The sequence below is a fragment of the Neofelis nebulosa genome, chromosome X, assembly GCF_028018385.1.
Source record: "Neofelis nebulosa isolate mNeoNeb1 chromosome X, mNeoNeb1.pri, whole genome shotgun sequence".
Classification (NCBI taxonomy): domain Eukaryota; kingdom Metazoa; phylum Chordata; class Mammalia; order Carnivora; family Felidae; genus Neofelis; species Neofelis nebulosa.
The window spans coordinates 48,755,129-48,778,653 of NC_080800.1; the positions used below are offsets into that span (position 1 = coordinate 48,755,129).

General features: G+C 47.6%; 1 protein-coding gene across 2 annotated transcripts in view; it reads right to left on the reverse strand.

Moving 5' to 3' along the window:
- The window catches only part of FGD1 (FYVE, RhoGEF and PH domain containing 1), a 42,001-nt gene extending 24,900 nt beyond the window's left edge, over positions 1 to 17,101 (reverse strand). For both annotated transcript variants that reach the window (XM_058712185.1, XM_058712184.1), the window contains exon 1: positions 16,096 to 17,101. In XM_058712185.1, the coding sequence (XP_058568168.1) occupies positions 16,096 to 16,402 (307 nt within the window). In that variant the 5' untranslated portion in view covers positions 16,403 to 17,101. The remainder of the gene's footprint in view (positions 1 to 16,095) is intronic.
- Positions 17,102 to 23,525: the final 6,424 nt, after the last annotated feature.

Consider the following 23,525-nt stretch of genomic DNA (forward strand, 5'->3'; position numbering starts at 1 on the left):
AGAGAATCACACAGTGGCAAGCCTCTCATTTTATACAGTTTCATACAATAATTGCCCAACCACTTACCATCATATATACTCCTCAAATATGGTTACACTGAGTCACAAAGATATACAGTGTAATTTATACTGTGTCTCACAATTGCAGGGCCACAGAGTGTGACACATGCCATAATATGGTGTCACAGGTTCACACACCTGCAAATGGTTCACACAGTCATCAAGACTATAGCCATGCAGGGTTATTATACCATGTTAGATACTGCCTCACACAATGGGATAACATCATAAAGTCACACACCACCATGTACCCAGAAACACAGATACACAATCACAGACATGTGCCCTAATTTACTACGTCATACTCATGAAGCAAACATGTCCATGGTGTCCTTGAGTCTTAGGGGCTCAGGCATATATAAACACCTGAAATTTGCCTACTGGTCTAAGTGGTCATGGTGTTACATGTACCCCCTGTTGCAAAAACATACAGCTATAACATTCAGAGACAACCTACAGGGTCACATGGGCAAAAGGAGCCACAGGAATTTTGGGTATCCCAGTCCTGGAGGGAAGGAATAGCCCAAATGATAGTGTTCCAGCAGCTTCCCTGGGCCCTGGGCCCTACTCTGGCCACAGGCTAGCAAGGTAGGCCCCAGGGGACTCCAGCCATTGTCACCTCACAATCCTGAAGGAACATGGTGCCCCAGGCCCCTGGCCAAGCCCCACTCTTCCACCCAGTACCTTGCCTTGGGTGCAGTGTCCTCACTTCCTTTCTCACTTGAACAGGCAGGGCCCTGACTGGGAGGGAGGAGGTGCTTCTCTCAGCTCAGCTGGGCAGTGTACCCTGCCCTGTTCAGCACATCCTGGCCTGGTCCTGCCCTGCCAACCCCCCTGGGCGTGGGGTTGAAGAGGATGAATCACTTGGAGGACAGCACATGAGGAAACACAGTTCGAGAGACAAATGGCCAGAGAAAGTGAGAGACAGGGTAGCTGAAAGGGCCAGAGATCTAGCAAGCAAAGCCAGGCACCCCATTGTGCAGAGACATCCCCCCTCAAAGACACACATAGGTTCCAGGGTTTCAGGTGCCCCTTGTTTGCCTCCTCAGGGCTCCACCTAGCCCTGTCTCCACACCTCAAAGCAGGCAGGCCTTCATAGGTGAGCTCTCCCTACCCAGTCTGTACAGAGCAGCTGGGGGCCCTCTGGCTGGGCTTCTCTTTCTTTGCTCCACTGCTTGTCCTGGTGGTAGGGTAACTATACCATTCTTTGTGGCCGTGCTCTGGCCCATTCTCTAATCCCTTCTCATCCACCTCACCTGGGAGCCCACCAATGGACCTGCCTCTCCTTTCTTTCTGCCTCCTTGTAAGCAGCCCTGCAGAATGGGAGGCTGGATAAAATTCAAATATTCTGGGACACTCTGGATTCCTAGGAGAGAGAGACAGGGACTGTGAGCTCAGTTTCTAAATAGATGAAGGCAGAGAGATGGGCAACGACTTGTCCAAGGTCACATAGCAAGTCAATGGCAGAGTTTCAGCAGACTGGTCCTGAGTTGGACTCCTTTCTTAATCTTGCTCTCCAAGGGAAGCTGGAAAAGAGGGGAAGTAGGAGGGGCAGGGTGTACCCCAGTGCTTCAGAAAGTTGTGAGCTGCAGTGTGGCTAGTGAGCACTATATCTCCCACTTGTAGGGAGATGACAGTGGGGTTCCAGTTCAGGAGCCAAGGCCCGGCCAAGAACCAGCTGAAGCTCCACTGAAGGAAGAAGGTTCAAGATCCCTCCCTCTCCCATTTCAGTGCTCCTCATTCCTGTCCCTCTGCCTACATTTCCCTGTCTCCTCCTATGTTTTCCCTCAATGGTCCCCTTGTCCCATCTTGCTCCCTCCAGGTGGGTAGATGGACCTCCAGCTCAGGTCATGCCACTTACCTGCACAAGAACCTTCTGTGACTTCCCACTGCTCATGGGGAAAATAGGAACTTCTCAGCTAGGCCTCCATGGCACCTCACAACCCTATTGAACTCTCTGGCTTCTCTAGGCTTAGTTCAGTTCCCTGAATATTTCTGAGCTCTGCTCTGAGCCCAAGTAGATGCAGTGCTGAGGGATGTGAAAAATCCCATCTCTGCCCCTGGGGAGCTCCCAAGGGATGCCTTCTCCTTTCCTGGATACCAAAGCCCTTCCCACTGCCCCATCCCATCCCCACCTGGCTAGATCCTGCATTGGTTTTCTCCAGCCCATTTTTTATAGTTGACAATCCATAGCATTGTCTCTCTCTCACACACACATACACACTTACACCTACACATCTGACAAAGTCCTCCACCAGGACTGCCTCCTCTACCACTGGGTTTACCAGAGTCCTGAGTGCCCATTAGAGCAGAGGCCACAAAGCCTCCCCACCCTACCCCCTGCAGAAAGTCATACCACCAAACCTTACAATACTTTGTGAAAATGTACCCAGTAGACACATTGACAATGCACAGCCCTTGAGGACCTAGTGAGAGCTGCAGAGTTGTTCACATGTCCACATGCAATGTGCTTGGTGCATTGTGCTCACACACAATCATTGCTGCCATTCTGGCATCTCTTGTCACTGATCAGAAGCACACCCTGGGTACCCCAGGAGTTCAGGGCACTGTCCCAGCTCTGCTGTGGGGGTGTGCAGTCCCAACAGGCCCTCAGCAGGCCAAAAGGTAATCTTGATCTTAACCCTCAGGGAGCTCCCAATCTCAAAGACAAGAGAGTCTCATTCAGGAAAAGCTAAGGTAGAGCTTAAGAAGTACAAGGGGGGTCAGCATGTTAGGACTGGGGAAGCTCAGGGGAGGGAGAGGCCAGGGACAGGGTGACCAGATAAAATATACAATGCCCAGTTAAATTTGAATTTCAGATGAACAATGAATAATTTCTTAGTATAAGCATGTCTCATGAATACTTATACTAAAAATTTATTATGCTATACTAAAAACTTATTTGTTGTATATCTGAAATTCAAATCTACCCATACTTTATTTGAGCAAATTTTAGCAACCTTAGTCAAGGAAGGCTTAGAGTTAATGAGGCAGAGCAAGGCCTCTGAGGTGGCACCTGGCAACCAGGGCCCCCTAGTCTCTTGTCCATTTAAGCTTCAGTCAAGTTGTGGGCTCTACCCAATTTCCCTGCAATAGGCACCTGAATGCTCATGACAGCGACATTATTTCTGGGATAACCTTGAATCTGGTTTTATTTATTAAAAAACAAGGTCAATCATTTAAAACCCATGGTATGTGACTATTCCAAAGAGGGGTGGCATGACAGCGTGCACTGACTAGACTGTGTGGGTGGAGGTGTTGTGGCACCTTAATTAGGAAGAGCTGGTTTAGAAGTCATATAGACAGACCCTGGTTAAATCCCAACACCCCCACTTACTAGTTGCATGACCATGGGCAAGCCTCTCTATCTATCTGAACCTAGTTTACTTATCTGGATAATTGGATAGTAATCACAGCCCCTGGTTTGCGGGAGTCCATGAAACAAAGAGGGAAAGAGCATATTGCCCCACTCATACAGCAATGTGAGTTAAACTTGAAAGCCAACAGAACTGCACATCCACAAAGACACAAAACTATGCACACAGACACATAAAACCACAGGCCACAGGCTGCAACCCAACACAAAGCTGTTGATACACCAAGAAGCATGAGCAAACCCAGCCAGAGATGGACACAGAATCCAGCCCCGCCCTCCTTGACAGCTCCTCAGATCAGGGCAGGATTCCTAGGAGAGGTGGCATGGCAAAGAAAAGACAATGATACCCCATCCCCCAATTCAAATTCAATTCAAATTCAATTGAAAATACAAATCATACAAAACTGTAAAATAAGTGTTAAGAAGTATAATAGAGTTTTGAATTTTTCCATGACAATTTATTGTCATCGAAATAACAAAATCATTGTTGGTGGGAATGCAAGCTGGTGCAGACACTCTGGAAAACAGTATGGAGGTTCCTCAAAAAATTAAAAATAGAACTACCCTACAACCCAGCAATTGCACTACTAGGCATTTATCTAAGGGATACAGGTATGCTGCTTCAAAGGGACACATGCACTCCAATGTTTATAGCAGCGCTATCAACAATAGCCAAAGTATGGAAAGAGCCCAAATGTCCATTGATGGATGAATGGATAAAGAAGATGTGGTACATATACACAATGGAGTATTACTCAGCAATCAAAAAGAATGAAATCTTGCCATTTGCAACTACGTGCATGGAACTGGAGGGTATTATGCTAAGTGAAATTAGTCAGAGAAAGACAAATATCATATGACTTCACCCATATGAAGACTATAAGAGACAAAACAGATGAACATAAGGAAAGGGAACAAAAATAATATAAAAACAGGGAGGGGGGACAAAGTATAAGAGACTCATAAATATGGAGAACAAACAGAGGGTTATTGGAGGGGGTGTGGAAGGGGGAATGGGCTAAATCGGTAAGAGGCTAAATTGGTTAAGGAATCTACTCCTGAAATCAGTGTTGCACTATGTGCTAACTAATTTGGATGTGAATTAAAAATAAATAAAATTTAAAAATAAATAAATAAATAAATAAATAAATAATGTAAAGCACTTATAATGTAAAACATATATGCCGGCATTAAGAAGATATTGAATTAAATAAACAATTTTGTTTGCTAAAAAAAAAAAAAAGAGGGGCGCCTGGGTGGCGCAGTCGGTTAAGCGTCCGACTTCAGCCAGGTCACGATCTCGCGGTCCGTGAGTTCGAGCCCCGCGTCAGGCTCTGGGCTGATGGCTCGGAGCCTGGAGCCTGTTTCCGATTCTGTGTCTCCCTCTCTCTCTGCCCCTCCCCCGTTCATGCTGTGTCTCTCTCTGTCCAAAAATAAATAAAAAACGTTGAAAAAAAAAAATTTAAAAAATAAAAAATAAAAAATAAAAAATAAAAAAAAATAAAAAAAAAAAAGAAAAGAAAAAAGAAATAAAAATCATTCCAAAAATTGTTTTTGGTTGCTGCATGCCCCTACTTGGCAGGTGCCCTGAGCACATGCTTTGGAGCTCCTGGCAGAACAGGTCTACTCTAGCTGTTTGAAGATAAGAGCTCCTCCATTTGCCCACTTCCACTGGAATGACCCTGCTTCTCCCTCACCTCTTTCTGGTAATTTCCGCTGCTAGCATGCCCCCTCCCTGGACAGCAACACCCCCTTTCCCACCTCCTAGCTGTAGCCTTGGCTCAATCTCAAGTCAGCTAATAGGGCCTCAGACTGGACCTCAGCTATTAACTCCATGGTGACCTGGGTAGTTGCTTTACAGCTCTGGACCCCAATTTCCCCATCTGCAAAATGGGGGAGAATATGTGTGTGTTCCTCATTTTGAGGACCTGGTGAGATGCTAGAGTGGACAGAAGCTGGCCCCAGCACTCAGACCTCCTGACCTTTACTGCATGCTTCTCCCTACAGCCCCCAGATCTCAGCCTCTCCAGGCTAAGAGGTAGGCCCCAGGGACAGTTGGAATTCCTGGCAGTGGGGTGGGGTAGGGTGGGGTGGGGTGGGGTGGAGAAAGGGACCAGAGGGAGTGGAGAAGAAAGAACAACAGCAAGTAAGAAAGTGCCTTTTGGAATGCCAGCTCTGTTGGTGGGGAAGGGGGAGTCCCTCACTTTGAGAAAAAAGCAGGGGATAAAGGCATAGCTGCCCCATTTCCTTCCACCTTGGCCTTGAATGTGAGGTCTGGTCCAGCTGCCCTACACCTTTTTGGCCAGACTGACCCAGGCCTTGCTTGGTCTGGCAGATGATCTCCATGAAAGTTCAAACACAAAGTTCCATCAAGTGTGAGAAGGGCACTGGGAGCTATCTACAAGAACCCTGTGGGTAGTTCTGAAGGTTCCTTTCCTGAAGTGAACTGGTCTTCTGAACATAAGGACTCTGCAGAAAAACAGAGGCACCTTCTGCAGAGTGAAGGCACTTTTGGAAAGTGGGAGCCATTCTGGCAAATAAGGAGTTTTCTTCCTGCAAAATAGAGAAACTTTCTATAAAAGGGAGGTCTCTTTGATACAAAGAATGCCCCTTCTGTAAAGGTAAGCAACTTCTCCATAGTGGAGGAGACTTCTTCAAAATGGAGGGACATTCTAATGCGAGGAGAGTTCTATAGACCTTTTTGTAAAATGGATGACCTGTCTGTAAATGAAGGACTCTTTGCCAAACAGAAGACTCCTCTGTAACATGGAGGAAGTCTCTTATAAAGTGAGGCCCCTTCTGTAAAGTGAAGGATGTTTCTGTAAAGTGTGGACCCTCATGGAAAGTGAATGCCTTTCTGTAAAATAAAACAGTATAAGACATTATGGAATGATAAGGACTGGAGTAAACTGGAGAGCACATGCATCCCCTGAAGTAGGGACAGTAGTTCTTCCCTTCTATCTAATTGTCACTTTGCAGTAACAGGGCCCTGTACTTTCAGATCTTCCAATATTTCAAGAGAACCAGAAATCTAAACTTTTATGTGAAACCCCCTAGTTTTGAAAACAGTGAGTAGGCCAAGCAAAATTTGTAAGTCAAATTCAACTTGTGGGGCACCACTTTCTGCTATCTGAAGTAGATGTTCCTTAAGGCCCCTTACACCTCTGCTGTTTACCTCCTGCCCTATCTGACATGCTCTGGCTCTTGGGTGGCAGCCTTGGAGGTCCCTTATTACACCCTCTGCTAGGGCCCAAACTCTTCTGGGCCTGACCAGGCTCAGGGAGCTAGCTCATGCAATACTTGTTGGCAGTTCCCTGAACTGGATTCTGCCTTTTGTTCTGCCTGGTCCAGTTCACACTTTGCCCTGTGCAAGGTGCCTGGAGAAGAGAGCAGGGGATTGCAAGAACTTTCAGAACTCTCTGGAACTCAAGGTATTCACTTTTTAGTGGAAGATATAAAGTATGGGGATTCAAGTGTTTGTTAAGCACCTACTCTGGGCCAGGCATTGTGTTGATGCTTTCCTGTAAGGGATCCTTCTAACAACCCTGTGTACTATTAGCTCCATTTTATAGGCATAAAAACTGAGATGCAGAGAAGCAAAATAACTTGTCTGAGGATACACAGTGAGAACTGGGACTGGATCCCAAGCATGTCTGCGTCCAGAGTCACAGAGCACATCCTCAGCCATTGTTTGCTGAATTGGGAAAGAAATCACATTTGGAGGGATGAGTGGGGATGACTTTCTAAAGGAGGTGGTTTTCAAGTTCAACCATCCAGAAAGGGGTGTAGGTTTTAGGTGAAATGGGCACAGTCCTACAGGCAAGGGAAGAAAAGTGACCAATGGTGTGAATACTAGGGGTAGGGAGGTGAAGAGTATGTTTGAGGGCACAATGAACAGTCCTGGGTTTGTAAAAACATTCCGGAACAGGAGTAAGCGGCAGGAAGGGCCAAGGACTAGTAGTCACCACCCCACTCCACTGCCAGACACATACCAACCACAACCACAACCAAGATATAGACTCATAGGGGCCATACAGAGACAGACATTGGCACAGAAACACACACACACACACACACACACACACACAGACGAGATCTACAAACAGAAACTCACATGCAGAAACATCTAGAAACTCCCAGGGGCTGACAGAAACAAGGTGACACACAAGCAAGCAAATAGGAACATACAACAAATACAGACCCAAAGACACACATAGACACACAGATATATACAGACACACTCAAACGTATACATAGACATACAGAAATAAGAACATTAAGATATACACAAAACAGACCCTTGGGGATAAAACAGCCAGGCAGCCAGGCACATGTGCATGCATGCATGGCATGCACGCACACACACACACAACACACAACACACAACACACAGCCAGCCCATCCCTCTTGCAGTTGCTGGATTGCTGTAAGGGCCTGGCCTTCTCCCAGTGTCTCTGGACCTGAGGCCAGAGAAGGATGGGGATGGTTGCTCCACCCCCAGGGGGGGCTGGGGACTTCAGAGGACAGGAAGGGAAGGGAGTGGAGCTGCAGCTGGGAGCACTGGGGGCAGTAATTACCCAGCTCTGGGGCTGCCACGCTGGCTGGATTTCCCTTCCTGTGAGGACAGAGCCACTAGGGAATGGCTCCTCTGACCCCTGCTGTGTGTGACCCCAGGGACCCAACATTCACCCATTTCCCTTCCCCTCTCACCAGAAGCCTGGTCAAATTTGAGAGTTAGTAACACAGAAAGATTATGAGAGAAAAAGGTAGAGAGAGACAGAAAGAGACACTGGGACAAAGACAAGGAAGAGCAAGACAGGAAAACTACAGAGAGCTGGACAGCTAGAGAGGGAAACTGTAAAACCAAAGCAAGTCAGAAGGGAGACAGAGACAGTGAGGGATGCAGGCTCAGAGAGGCAAGGGGGCAGAAACAAAAAGGGTGGGCCAGGGCCAGGGCCATTTGTTGAACATGGCTATAATGTGTCATGCTGAGAACTGCGGGTTTTCTTTACCTGTGGCGTTTAATTCTTATGACAACACGCAGAGGTGGGCATAATAACCCCATTTTACAGATGAGAAAATTGAGGCACAGAGAGGTGAAGTGACTCACCCAAGGTCACACAAAACTAGGAAGTGGCAGAGCTGCGTCTGGGGGGCTCTCACCACTGCCTGACTGTACCAGGGATTCAGGACCCAAACAGAGATCCCTGAACGAATTCTCCAGAGAACAGAGCAGTCAGTAAGGCCTGGAGCCTGGAGCCCCTAGGCGATGCACACAGTAAGAAAGACCTAAACCTTCCCAGCCCCACTTCCTGCCGCCCCTGGGGCTGTGTCAACACCTGGAATGCATTAGTCAGGGAGGCCCCGCCTAGGGAAACTGGGAAGGAGCTGGGGAAGGGGGTGAGCAGGGAAGGTGAAGGTGAAGGCAAAGGTAGTGGTGTGGGCAGCTGCTGCGCACCTAACAGGCCCAAAAAGAAGGGCTTCTTTGCCAGCTGCAGCTCCCAGGGGCCAGCCCTGCCAGTCCCGCCTTTCCCACCGCCTTCCCTCTGTGACTTAACCCTTTCCATGCATGGGCTACAGGAAAGCGCCACAGAGGGCTAACAGCTGCCAGCACCGGAAAAAGCCTTCCATTCCCTCTGGGCCTCAGCCACACACCTATGCCCCTCACCCTCCTAACCTTAACTCTGGGGCCCAGGTGGGCACAGCTGTTGCCTGCTGGGTACTGCCACCTCGATGCCCCATCTCCTGTCTTCAGGCTCCTCAGACTCAGATCATCCCAAGCCACACCCAGGCCCTAGTGGTTCCTCCTCCTGCCTTCCCCATCCCAACAGTGTTACATCCATCCACAAAGTTCACCAAGCCAGAGGCTAGGCTTTCTCCTGGTCTCCTCCCTTTCCCTTAACTCACAAAAGCAGGCAGACCCTAAGCCTTAGCAGACTCAACTTTCTTAGCTTTAGAGTCCATAAGCTTTTTCCCACTCTCTACCTTCCTAACTGGTTTCCCTCCACCCTCTCTACAAGGTATTCTCCACACCACAACCATCTTATGAAAACAGTCTGCTTCAATTCCTGCAGCCTTGTGAAGGGTTCCCTTTGCCTCCCAGATGAACTCCAACCTCCAGAGCTTGGGGACAAGTAAGGCCCAGCTCAAGAACACTTCCCTACCCCCACCCTCCAGCCACAATGGCCTCTTGTCTGTTCCTCGAAAGTGCTCTCTTCCGCCTGGGGCTTTGGCACATGTTGTTCCCATGGCCTGAACGGCTTTTCCGGCTTTTCCGCTTTGCTCTACCTCTGGACTCCTATTTATCCTTGGAGTCTCAACTCAGGTGCCCTCTTTTCCCTGCTTACCCCCCTCCTTATATGTTCAGCTGCATCTGTGCTTGGAATTACTTGTTATGTAGATCTTCCCTGCTAGAAAGAAGCTCTATGAGCACAAGGATTGTGCCTGTCTTGTTGTACACCAAGCACCTTGCACAGGGCCAAGCACATAGTAGGTCCTCAATAGACATTTGTTGAATAAAGAAATGCCCTTCTTCCGCCCCTTTTACTTTACCTTATCTGCCAAGTATTTATTACCGCGTATTTATTGATGCCATATTATTTGCCAGACAAATGTGATGACCAGGTCCCAGTGTTATAAATGGGGAAACTAAGGCCCTGGGAGGGGTAAGGAAGCCTACGAGCACAGTGAACTAATGGCAGAGCCAGGAGAGCTGAGACTCCTTCAGCTACTGCCCTGCATCCTTGTCTCCAGCTGTGTGTGTGTTTTGAGGCACCTTTTGGAGATGTGATGCCTTCCAGGCCCAAGGAACTGGGTATTAGAGCCCAGAGAGGCTGGACTCACGGCTCCAACGATATCTGCATTCTCCAGAGGGGGAAACATAACTCTGCATGGCTGGCCAATGGCAGACAGTGCTTCCTGCCCTCATTCCAGACAGGTCCTAGCCCCACCCAGCCAGGATCTGGCCAGCTCCACATCTGCCTAAGGCATTTAGCTAACTGGCCCCCACAAAGTCCTGGTTGGAATCTGTCTGGGACACAGCTGCCACTCTCCCTTGAGGAAGCAGGTAGCTCCAGCCAGGCCCTCCCACAGGGACAGAGGCACCTGAAAGGGCCAAGGAAAGGCGTGCCAACCATCTGCAACCTGGGAACTGCAATTCTTTTAGTCCAGTCAGGGAAGTCCTTTTCCCAACTATCCAGAGTCTTTATATTTTGTTGTGTTTGTTTGGAAGGCCTCAGCTGACTGAACCAAATCTGGGTCTTTTCCCAGACATTCCCCTGGAATCCTAAACTGCTGCTCTTCAAAAATCCCCAGCAGAGCCCACCACCCCTCCTGTCATGAGCCCCCTCTTGTTTCCATAAGCGACCTCCTTCTATGGCCTCACAGGATGCCTTCAAAATGGAGAACATGGAGGGAGCCACAAGAATTTACTTTACGAATGTTTCATTTGCTTTTAAGGAGTATTCCCTGAGTTCTCTGCAACAGCAAATATATGTGAAACGGGCCTCATCTTTATGCAAATGTGCTTTAAAAACTGCTCCCCCTCCCCAAGGCATTTCTAAGGCAACATTTGGTCAGGTAATGAATGACCCAACTGGGTGTGGATCATAGATAGTGGATCACTGTCTATGTCTTCAGGGATGGGATTGGCCCCAGAACCCCACACACTTTTCCCCATGAGCTGCTTTGTGATCCATGGTATGCATTGGTGGCGGGAATTCCAAAATACATATTGCCCAGACCTCTCTCTTCTGAGTTTTCCAACCCTCCATCCAAATGTCTGCTGGCCACTTCCACCTGGATGTCCCCCAAAGCCTTTCAAACTCAGTATCTTCCGTCAAACCTGCTCCTTCTCTTGCATGTAGATGGCCTCCCCACCACCCATTGGGCCACTGTAGTTGGTTTCAGACAAGAACACACAAACTCATCCTGGATTTTTCCTTCTTGCTTGGCCTCTACATCCAAATCACCACCAAGGCCTGTTCATGTTAGCACCTAAATATCTCTCTGATCTTATTGTTTTTACCTGCCACCACTCTAAACCAAACTATAATTGCCTGTAACTGGGATGACTGCCTATCATCTCTGCTCCCATTCTTGTGCCCCTACCATCCACTCTCCACAAGTAGCTATGGGGATCTCTCAAACACCTACATCTGAGCACATCATTCCTCTGCTTAATAAACCCTTCAATGGTTCCCCTTTGCCCTAGGATAAAGTCCCTTTTCCAGGCATATCCCTTACTCCTCTCAACACCAGTCCCAGTTCCCAGGATGCCCCATGTCTCAGTGCCTTTGCTCCTACTGAAATTCTTACCTTAACTGCACTTCATGTTCCTCTTAGCTCTACAAACCTTGCTGACACTCCCTAGAGCTCTTCCTTTGGGCCAGGCCCTGTGATGGGTACTTCTGATGCCTGTTTCCTCTGCCTAGAGTCCCAAAACTGCAACTGCTTTCCAGTTTGAAGTGCCAGATGGCAGCCAATCATGAGAGCTAAGCATAGATGGTAAACTGAGGCAGCCGGTATTTGTGTGTATGTGAGTGAGGGGCTGACTCACTCCCTTTAGCTTAGATCCCATGCCTTCCTTTGGGGTGGGGAGAGAGGGAGGTAGGCCCATATAGGGTCCTGAGGAGAGGGCCTTAGTAGGGGAGGCCAATGCATTCTCCAGGCCTTAATCAGGCTGACTCACTGTAGGACCATGAGTAAACTGCCTCTCTGAGCCTCTACTACCTCTACTAAAAATCAGTTCCCACTCTAGACTGTGCATCAGAATCACCTGGGGAGTTTTAAATAGATTCCTGGATTGCAACCCCAAGATTCTGGGGCTCTGAGGTGGAGTCTGGGAATCAGTTATTTTTTCAAAGTCAATAAGGGATTCTGATTTTCACCCAGTTTGGGAAACCCAGAACCAGATGGTGTCTAGGGCCCTTTCCAGCTCCAATTCTAACTCTTGGAGTCTCTGATGATGCCCTAGGCTCCAAATTAGAAGAAGCCAGCCTTCTTGCTGCCCCTCTCAATTGGCTTAGTTCTTTACTACCCATGAAAAGACTCTTATATCAGGTGCAACTGTTTTGACTGAGACACAGGCCCCAAGCTACTCCCCACACAGCATCTGGAAGGATATTCCAGGCTTCAAACCTAGAATAGGGTAGGGTTTCCCCCAAATCTCTATGAGCACACCTACAGCTGGAAACTCTCTCAAAACCCTCTCTGGTATCTCACTGGGTTATCTCAGTAACCCAATTAGGCCTTAGGTTTTATCAACCTGGAAAATGGGTATAAAAACGATCGCCCCTTTCCCTACCAAGAATCAGGGTAACTAAAAGAGAAAGCACTTTGAAGTAATTGAAGGTTTTTCACATGGATAAGATGTGACTATAGTTGACCCTTGAACAGCACGGTATGAACTGCACAGGTTCACTTACACATGGATTTTTTTTTTATAAATACAATACAGTCCCATAAATGTATTTCCTCTTCTTTATGATTTTCTTAATAACATTTTCTTTCCTCTAGCTTACTTTAAGCATACAGTATATAATACATATACAAAAAGATGTGGGAATTGACTGTTTATGTTATTGGTAAGGATTCTGGTCAAAAGTAGGCTATCAATAGTTATGTTTTTGGGGAGTCAAAAGTTATACATAGATGTTTGGCTGTGCAAGTAGGGGTATGGGGCTTGGTGCCCCTAACCCCCACATTGTTCAAGAGTCAGTTGTATTATTTTAAAAAGCACCACCCTCCCCCGATGGTCCACTGGCCCCTAAGGATAGTGATTCAATAAAGGCCTCAGCAGTCTGAGGGAGGAAGTCGGCAGGCACACAGAAATCTTAACATGTGGACTAAAATGTTTCAACCCTTTAATTGAGAGGACTCTCTTTCTTTCTTTCTCTTTCTTTCTTTCTTTCTCTTTCTTTCTTTCTTTCTTTCTTTCTTTCTTTCTTTCTTTCTTTCTTTCTTCCTTCCTTCCTTTCTCTCTGTCTGTCTCTCTCTCTCTCTCTCTCTCTCTCTCTCTCTCTCTCACACACACACACACACACACACACACACACACACTGCAACCACCAACCCTGCGCTTCTTGGGCCAATTATACGTGAGTCCTGTAGAGAGAGAAGCAAGTCACTTGTGCCTACCCCTGGGCAGGCTGGGCAGTGGGGGAGGCGGGCCTCTCACACCCCATGCTGCTGTGAATCACATGGCCCAGCTCCTGCTTTGCCAGGGCCTGAGTAATTCCTCCGCCTCCTCTTCAGAAGGTTTTTCTCTCTTTTTTTAAATTTTATTTTATTCTGCAAACTTCTCATCAGTATCTCATAGACTCCCCATGGCATTCTCTAGATGAGGAAATTGAGGCTCAGATAAGGGAACTCACTCAGTGTCACACAGTGAGTCAGCTAGGAATGGTTGGATGGGAAATCAGGTCTTTCCCTGACACTTTTTATCATGTAGTATATAAAAAAAAAGACACCTACACAGGCAGGGAGTTCATTGGGAAAAAGGATCCTGGAAACTTTTTTGCTCTTGTGGGCAGGAGGGGAATAGTTCAGGATGGGTATTGTGATTGGTAATTAGTAAGGATTGGTGGAGTGGGAAGGCAACTCAGAATCACCACCATGTATCAATCAGAGGTTATTGACCAAGGGTCTAGACACTGCCCAGTTACTTACTCCCAGACCAAGAGCATCTAGAGGGCAGGAATTCAGTTGTCCTTCTCTAAGCCTATAGTTACTGAGGGCTTATTATACGCTCCCTTCATGTCTGTTCAGGCATTTGTTCAACAAGGATTTATTAAGCACCTACTGTGTGTTAGGCACTGCACTAGTCACTGGGGATACAACAGTGAACAAAACAGATACAATCCCCTTGCCCTCACAGAACTCACATTCTAGTGGAGGAAGATGGGCAATAAACAAGTAGACACAATAAGATAATTTCAGACTGTACTAAGTGCAAGGATGGAAGCACACAGGCAACTGTGATGGAGACTCACAAGTGTTCCCCCCCCCACACACACACAAAGTGGTCAGGGAAAGTCTCTCAGAGGAGGTGACATCTGAGCTGAGACCTGAAAGATGAGGAACAAGCCAGATGGAGAGCAGGGGGAAGAGCTGCCAGGCAGAGGGAAAAGAAGATGCAAAGACCCTGAGGTGGGAGTCCTTCTGGCATGTTTCGAGGTCTGAAAGGAGGTGCTACAGTAAAGTGGGTGAGTAGCCTGCTCCATACAGCATCTGTCAAGGGGTATTTGGAAAGCCAGCAGGAGCAACATGCAGGGCAGGGTGTTAAAGGCCTCTTATCAGTTGGATATCTCCAGCCCATGAAGAGGAAGCCCCTGGAAACTCTCAGAGGTTCCATAACTAGCCCAAGGTCACAACACAGTAAGGGGCATGTCTTTCCAGTGCTTTATGCTTCACTACTGCTAACTGTGCTGGGCCATAGTCCCAGAGACCTATGGAGCCTGGGATATGAGCCCTGGGGGGGTCCCAGAGGCTTAGCAGCTCTGTCAGTGTTGCCCAGTGGAAGGCAGACTAGAAATAACACTGCTCTTTCTCTGTGGCTCCTGGGCTCAGGTCCACATGGGGATGTCCCCAGATGGGGGAAGCCATGCTGGACTCCTTGGACACTCAGGTCTGTGCAGTTCAGAGGCCTCTCCAGGCAACAGCCTATGGCCCCAGCCTCACCTAGAGCTGCTCCACCTCTGCAAATCCAAGTTCAAGCATCCTGGTTTCTCTTCACAACCATCCTTGAAGCCCTGCAGCTCTACAGCTCTGCTACAACTGGCTTCTGCTCCCACCCCTTCTGCTGTCTCCTTACCTAGTAGCCCTTCCAGCCCTCCCCTCCAGGTTGACCCCCAAGGCCCACCTCTTTCACCTATCTCTCTCATCAGCACCTTCTACTCCCTCCTTCCCTTGTCCTCCCGCCACACACACCTTGGCAAAACCCCAACCTTGGATCAATCCACCATCCCTCTTTTTTTTTTTTTCCACTCATACTCCAGAGCTGCTGAGCTGCTGAACAGTACAGGAGAAAATCACATAAGCAGAAGGCTTGGCATTTACTTTCATGGTCTCCAACCTCAGTTTGGGGAAAGAGAAAGACCACAGACTTTGTACTCAAATATATCTGGTTTTGAATCCTGGCTCCATACTAGCTGTGGGACCTTGGGCAAGTTACTCAACTTCTCTGGGCTTCAGTTTCCTACCCTACAAAATGATACCTACTTCACAGGAGGCTCCTGAAGATGAAATGAGAATCCATGTAAAGCACCCAGCCCAGTGCTTGGCACAATGTAAGCGCTTGGCAAATAGGAGACTCCTCTCCTATTCCCCCAAACACTGTTCCCCCCAACCAAATTCCTCTTACTCCCTTGCAATCCTGCCCGTTTTTCTTGGGAGTGCTCCCTCTCCCATTAGTCTCAGCGGATAGAAGATAAGGGGGTGGGAAGGGTTGAGGGGCAAGGGGACAGAGAGAGAAGACCGCGGGCAGAGGTTGAAAGGACTGGACGGAAGAGGAGCGAGGGAAGGGGGTGGGGGTTGAGAAGACTCGAAGGGCCAGGGTGAGCGGGTCGGCCCCGAGGTGGGGCTTAGAGGGCCCGAGAACAAGAACCCTCTTCCAGTACCAGGCCCGTGGCCCGGGCTCCCATGCTCTCTCGATCACTCACCAGGCCGGGGCTGTGAACCCTCCAGGTGGTAGGAGAAGCGTAGGGCCCTGTGGTGCTGTGGACTGGGGCCGCAGGGTAAGACCCGGGGGCCTGGAACAGCGCCCAAGCTGGCGTCCGATGGTCCGGCAAACTGGGGATCCAGGGGGCCGCCGAGAGCCGAGCCTGAGCCCCTAAGCACCGGCAGTCCGGGCTCAGAGGCTCCAGGGTCCGTGTCGGCAGTGACCAGAGGAGCGGCGCCGGGGAGGTTCGTGGTTGGATGTTCGGGCTCCGAAGGCCCGGCACCCCCCGGGGCTCGGTGGCCATGCATGGTCCGGGCCTGGGCGCGGGGCCCGGGCTCCCCGCTTGGCTCCAGCTCCTGGGGCGGAGGCGCAGGCGGAGGAGGCCGGGCGCCCGGCGAAGCGGCGGCCTCAGGCTCGGGGGGCGGGGCTGCGGGCTCAGCCCCACTGCGGAGACTTAAGCCCCCGGCCCCGGCCCGGGCCAGCAGCCTTGGCAGTAGTGGCAGTACCAGCAGCAGCAGCAGCCACGGCTGCTGCCGTGCCAGGCATCTCCGGCCCGGGCCCCGCGCGGGGATTGGGCTCGGCGAGGCCGGGGGCCGGCTGAGGAGCGCTTGTCTATGCGGCTGCGGCTGGGTGAGGGTCGGTGGGCTGCGCTCGGCGCGGGCTCTCGTGTAAGAGGCGAACCACTTCCGTGGCCCCGGGGCGAGCGGTCGGTCTGTTTAGAGTGCGGGGTCTCTTTCTCCCCGAATGGGAATCGATCTGGGCTCTTCTGACTGGTCGGAAAGGGTTCTTCCTCCCGCCGCAGCGGAGGCTGGGGGGCGGAGGGGAAGGGAAGGGAGGGCAGGACAGGGGAGGGAGGGAGGAGAGGACAGCGGTGGCGGGGGGCGCGCGTGTGCGTCGCGCGCTTAGGCTGCGGGGCTCGCCCTCAGCCAATCCCTCCGGACGAAGCTTCAGCCGCGGGGGCAGGGTAACAGCTTCGGCCTAGGTCTCCGCGGCGGTCGGCAGGAAGGAGCCGGAGAAGGGGGGTGGGGAGGCGGGAGCCGTGGCTGAGGCAGCCGCAGCCACAGCGGCGCTGGGACCCAGTTACCCGGGCCCCGCCCCCTCGCCCGGGATTTGCGCTTGGGCACGCCCCCTCACTCCGACCCGCCTCACTTCTCTCGGTGACCGCCCTCAAAGGCCCTCCTTCTCCCCCTTAAAAATTTCCCTCAGCCTTCATTCCCTGTACCCCAACCTTCAGTCCCACATAGGCAAGTCTCTGAGTTCAAGCCCCAAATCTGCCTTTCTGTCCCTCTCTCAGGTCATCCTCTCTCTGCTCATCCTTCAATCTCTTTTCCAGAAACCTTTCCACAGGTTCCAGAGTCTCCCTAGTGCTTGGCTCATAGAGGACTTGTCTTTGATACACTTCTCTCCGCTCAGACTAGACCTTATGGTCCTTTACTTCACCGCTCTCCCGCCAATAGCTTCAGTTCTCAGGATTATTGCATCCGCTTGGCAACATCCCAACCTTGGATCAGCCCAACTGTCTGCCTTTTCCATGCCTGTGCAAAGGCCGCTAAACACTACTGGAGAAAAGTATTCAGGCTTACAGATTTGTGCCACTATAAACTCATGGTCTTCAGCTTCTACCACGCCCTCAGTACTGACCCACAACCCTACTGTGTTCCGAGGCTACTCTCTCTTCCACCTCCACAGCAGCCTTTTCAAACCTCTCTTCTCCTCAAACCACCAACTTCTCTATCTGCTCCTAAGCCTTAGCAGATGACCTCCACCTCCTACTTTACAGAATAAACAGAGGTCACTGAAAGGAAGTTCTTGACTTCTTGCTACCAAACCTACAGAGTACGTGCTCCTTCCCTTCATCATCTTCATCATCTTCATCATCTTCATCATCAGGTCTCTTCCATCTGAAAACAAGTAAACAAGTAAACAATTACTGAAAGGTCTCCCTCTCCAACCACCACCCTCTCTTCTCCTCTCTATAAACTTCTCAGAAGAGTTGCCTACACTTAACTGTCTCAGCTTTCCCACTTCCCACTTATCTTTCAACCCACTCCAATCTGCCTCCACTACTTGCCTAATACTGCTCTCATCAAAGTCTGCCACAGCCCATGTCACAAAATCTAATAGAATTTTTTCAAAGGCTATCCTACTTGACTTCTTAGTATTTGGCACTTGTGACCACTCCCTCCTCCTTAAGCCACTTCCATGATACCACACTCTCATTTTTCTCCTACTGCCTTGGTTAAATTCCTTTACTTTCCAGGCTCCTCTTTGTCCAACCCTTAAATGTTGGTGTTCCTTAGGGATTTGGCCTGAGCTCTCTTGTCTTCTCTATCTGTGTTATTTTCTTCAATTATTACATTCACTCCCATGGCTTCAATTATCATCTCTTTGCTGATGACTCCCAAAGTGACACCTTTTGAGGTCCAGAGAGTTCTCCTGACCCATGCATTCAACTGGTTATTAGACAGCTCTACCTGACTACTCCAGAAATACCTAAAACCTTTTCATCACCTCAAGTCATCCTCCTCCCAACCTGTTTGTCCTTCTTTGTACATCACTTTTGTGAATGACCCCAGTCAAAGCAGAAGTCTGAGTTACACCCCTGACTCTTCTCTCTCCTCCACCCCCATGCAATCACCAGATCTTGTCATTTTTACCTCCCGAATGTCTCCCAAATTTATTTATGTAGTCTCTTCACTTCTCCTGATATGACCTAGTGTCAGCCAGCACCACATCTAACCTGAAATACTGTCATAGTCTCCCTGTTTCAGTTTTGTTCCCTGGAATCCCTTCTCTACACTGTAGGCAGTATGATCTCTTGAAAAAGTAAATCAACTCATATCACTCTCATGCTTAGAACCCTTTGATGAGTCCCCACTGGCTCAAAAGGAAACCTACCTTCTTCAACAGGGAAGATTAAGCTGGGCCCTTGATGTGTTTGGCCACTGCCAGTCTCTCAGACTTCATTCTTGGGTCTAAGTTTAAAAGTCTTAGACCATTCCTTAGTGTCTCTAGCCTCTGAGTCTTTGCATATGCTGTTGCCTCTGTGTGAAACTCTCCACATTTCCCCAATTCCACTTCATTTGTTCTTCAGATCTCTGCTTATTTGATGAATATCTTTTGGAACATACACCATGGGCCAGGCACCTTGTGAGGCACTAGTTATGCAGTAGTGAATGAGACAGACATGAACAAGGCCATGAGTTTATGGTCTGGTGCTGGAAAGGACAGGAGGTAAACAAACACATAATTATAACACATAAACACACACATAATTACAAATTGTGATAAGCTTATATAAAGAAATAGAACAGGGTGATAGGAAGGAGAAAAATGGGTGGGGACAATTTAGTCTGAGGGGGTCAGACAAGACCTGATATTTAAGCTGAGCTGTGAAGGGGTGGGAGTTAGCAGATGATGAGTGGTGGCAAAAGTGTTTCACACAGAGGACAGAGCAAGTGGGAAGGCCCTAGGCAGAAGGGGAAATAGTATACTTAGGAACTGCAGGAAGGCCAGTGTGGCTGGAGCATAGTGAGCTGAGAGTAAGAGGAGTGGGATATGTAGTCAAAGAAGTAGGCAGGAGCCAAATTATGTAGGGCTTTATAGGACATGGGAAGGAGAACGGATCTTATTCTATGAGCAGTGGAAAGGCATTGAAGCAGTACTTTTAAATGTATGTCAAATTGCAGAAGGTAGTGAAATCAATTTGAGAAAAGAATAGAAAATATCAATGTATGATAGAATTGTGTAGGAGGGTAAGTTTGTTTCATGAAATTTTTGTTTCAGTTTGTATCATATTAAATGGATCATGATAAAATAGTATCTCTTTTGTAGATAATTCACATCTCCCAAATGCTGAAATACACTACATTGAAAGGTTTTTAATTTGGGATTGACATGATATAATTAAAAAAAAAAGTGCTTTGGCTTCTGTGGATTGGATTGCAAGTGGGCAAGATTAGAAGCGTACTGCAGTCAGAGATAATGGCAAGTAGACTAAAGTGGTGGCTGTGGAGATGGGGAGATGTAGACAGATTTGAGAGATATTTAGAACTGAAAGGGGTTGGTGTGGTGGCTTGGGGTGGGAGGGAGAGGGAGGCATCAAAGATGCATCCTAGGGATCTGACGTGGGCTAGGTCATTTGCTGTGATGAAGAAGACAGAAAGAACAGGTTTTCAGAGGGAAGATCAAGGGTTCAGTTCTATACCTCCTTAAGAGAATCAAGTGGAGAAGTTAAAGCAGGTAATGGTATATACATCCCAGGGAAGAGGTCTGGGTTTCAGATGTAAATGAGGGTTGTGAATATAGAGATGGCATTAAAAGTCATGAAAGAAGAGGTCAGTCTGAAACAGAGCAAAGAGAAAGGAAGAGGATCCTTGACTGAGCTCCAAGGAACTCCAATGATACAAATTGGGTGAAGGAGCAGGAGGTGGCAAAGATACGGAGAAAGAGGTAAAAGAGATAGGGACATAACTAGGGTTGTGTTGGGGATTTTTAAAAAGAGTACTGAGAAGTCAACTGAGATAAGGATTGAAAAGGGCCCATTGGATATGGCAACATGGATACTGGTAGTGACCTTGATAGTAGTTTTGGTGCAGTGGTAGGGGTGAACACCAGAATGAATGAAGAGGGAATGGATACACCATTGGTAGGAGTGTAAATTGATACAACTACTCTAGAAAAAGTTGGACATTTTCTAGTAAAGCTGAATGATGCACATACTCTATGATCCAGCCTTTTAAGGTACATATCCTAGAGCAGTGGTTCTCACAGTGTGGTCTGGATTATCCTGGGGGCAGAAGTGGGGGGCAGGGAGCCAAAACAATAATACTAGTAAGGTGTTATTTGCTTCTTTTACCCCCATTCTCTCAAGAATGTAGAATGGAGTTTTCTAGATATCAAACAGATTGAACACAGAAGCAGATATGAGAATCCAGCTGCCTTCTATTAAGCAATAGAGTAAAGAGATTTACAAAAATTTAAAACAATGCCACTCTTCTCACTGAATTATTCTTTGTGTTGGAAAACACTTATTTTTCATAAAATATTTATTTAAATATGATGTAATTATTGTTATTTTAAAAGTAAGTACTTAAGCTTTTGCAGTTTTAATTTCTAATGCAACAAGTATCAATTGATATAACCCACATTTATGAAAACTCTTTGGGGGTCTTACAGTGATTTTTAAGAATATAAAGGAAGTTCTGAGTTAAAAAAAGAAGTTTGAGGATTGCTCCCCTAGAGAAATCCTTGTACATGTGTACTGGGAGACACTACAAGAATATTCACCGAAGACTGTTTCTTTTTTTTAAATTTTTTTTAACATTTATTCATTTTTGAGAGTGAGAGAGACAAAGCATGATCAGGGGAGGGGCAGAGAGAGAGGGAGACACAGAATCCAAAGCAGGCTCCAGGCTCCAAGCTGTCTGCACAGGGCCCGACACAGTGTTCAAACTCACAGACCACGAGATCATGACTTGAGCCGAAGTCAGACGCTCAACCAAGTGAGCCACCCAGGTGCCCCACTGAAGACTGTTTCTAACAGCAAGAAATGGAAACAAGAGTATGGGTGAATAAATTCAGACATATTTATATGATGTAATAGTATAAAGAAAAAATGAATGAACTCTAGCTACATGTATCAACATGATGAAACTCAGAAAACCTAATGCTGATTCAAAAAAGTTATAGGAGAATATGTTTATATAAAGTGGAAAAACATGAAAAGTTACACAGTATTTGGATACAGTCATATGTTATAAAACTACACAGAAAAACAAAGAATGAAAAATGAAAATTCAGCACAGTGGTTACCTCAGGGAGGGGAAAGAGATGTGACTGGGGAGTGTTACCCAGGGGTTTTTGTCATTTGTAAATGATCTGGTTTTGAAGCTAGGTGATGGGTACACAGATATTTATTATTTATTCAAACAGTTCATATATGTATATTCTAAAGTATATAAAGTGTATCATGAAAAATAAATAAAATTCATTTAACAAACAGGAATAATTGTGTAGAGTGCTGTTGAGAGTGTAAATTATTACAGGACCCTCCATGAAATCTGAGGGAACAGAACACCTTTCTCACCCCTATTGAAGTGGACCTGGGTGTGTAGGCAATTCCACTGAGAAGCTTGGCTGTGAAGGGGAATAGAGACCAGAGAGATAAGATGATGGTAGAAAGAGGGTTAAAGAATTATTTTTTTAAGTTTATCAGTTTATTTTGAAAGAGAGAGAGAGAAAGACAGACAGAGAGAGAGAGAGAGAGAGAGCACAAGCAGGGGAAGGGCAGAGAGAGAGGGAGAGAAACCCAAGCAGAGCCTGATGTGGGGCTCGAACCCATGAGCCATGAGATCATGACCTGAGCTTAATCCAGAGTTGGATGCTTAAACAACCGAGCCCCCCCCCCGGCGCCCTGAAAGCATGATTTTTTTAAAGATGGGAGATACTAGACTATGCTCTTTTGTTGCTGGGAATGATCCAGTAGAGGGGGAGAGGACAAAGATGCAGAAAAGAAAGAGAAAGGAGGAATTGGGATCTGGGGCACTGAGCCTCCAAGAAGAGGAGGGTCTTCAGGCTCTTCATTATAACTGGTAGGAATGAGACAGAGCTGAACACAGTTAATGGGAGGTTTAGAGATTCGGTGGTGAGAAGATGAGGGCCCAGTAACCATTCCTGATGTCTGATGGCTTCTATTTTGTCACTGAAGCATGAGGTAGGGTCATTTCTTACAGAAATAATAAAAATATTAGGCTTTCTTAATAGCGTGGTTGATAGAAATTTGTGTTTTAGAAAAGTTTCAGCTTCACAATAATGTACATTTTTAGGACTTGTCAAGTTTGGGAAACCTTCTGTTTAGTTTCTTTCATATATAAGCTGTAAGATGTTAAGGCATTTCAATTTTCTTGCAAAGTAACAAATCCTCATTACTCTTTGATTTTTCACTCATGGTTAAACAGAGCCTTAGAAGGGACCTGTGCAAATAAGGGATCCTGAACCTTTACTGACTTCTGTATAAATCTGCCTCTGGCCTCTTTGAACTACCCCATCCTCCAGGAAGCATTCTCTGATTATCTCAGGCTGGGGTCTGCCACAGTTTATTAGTGCCACTCATAGGACTTTTTTCCAGTCTCTCTGAGCTAGCCAGGCCAACCTTTTTCACTGGATGGAGGGAGCTCGAGAGGGTAAGGAGTCGGACATGCTAACCTTGGCTCAGCAGGCTTCCATCAGTGTCAGTAAGTCTTCACTGAAGCAGTGTGGCATAGTGGTCAAATGTGTAGACCTTGGAGCCAGACAGACTAGAATTTGTTTGCATCTCAAGTTCATGGTCAGGAAAAGATTCACCTTAATCCTTGGTTCAAGAAATACTTTTGCCATTGGTACAGGCTGGGGCTTCACTCCTAGTTCCTCTGTGTGACCTTGGGCAAGTTA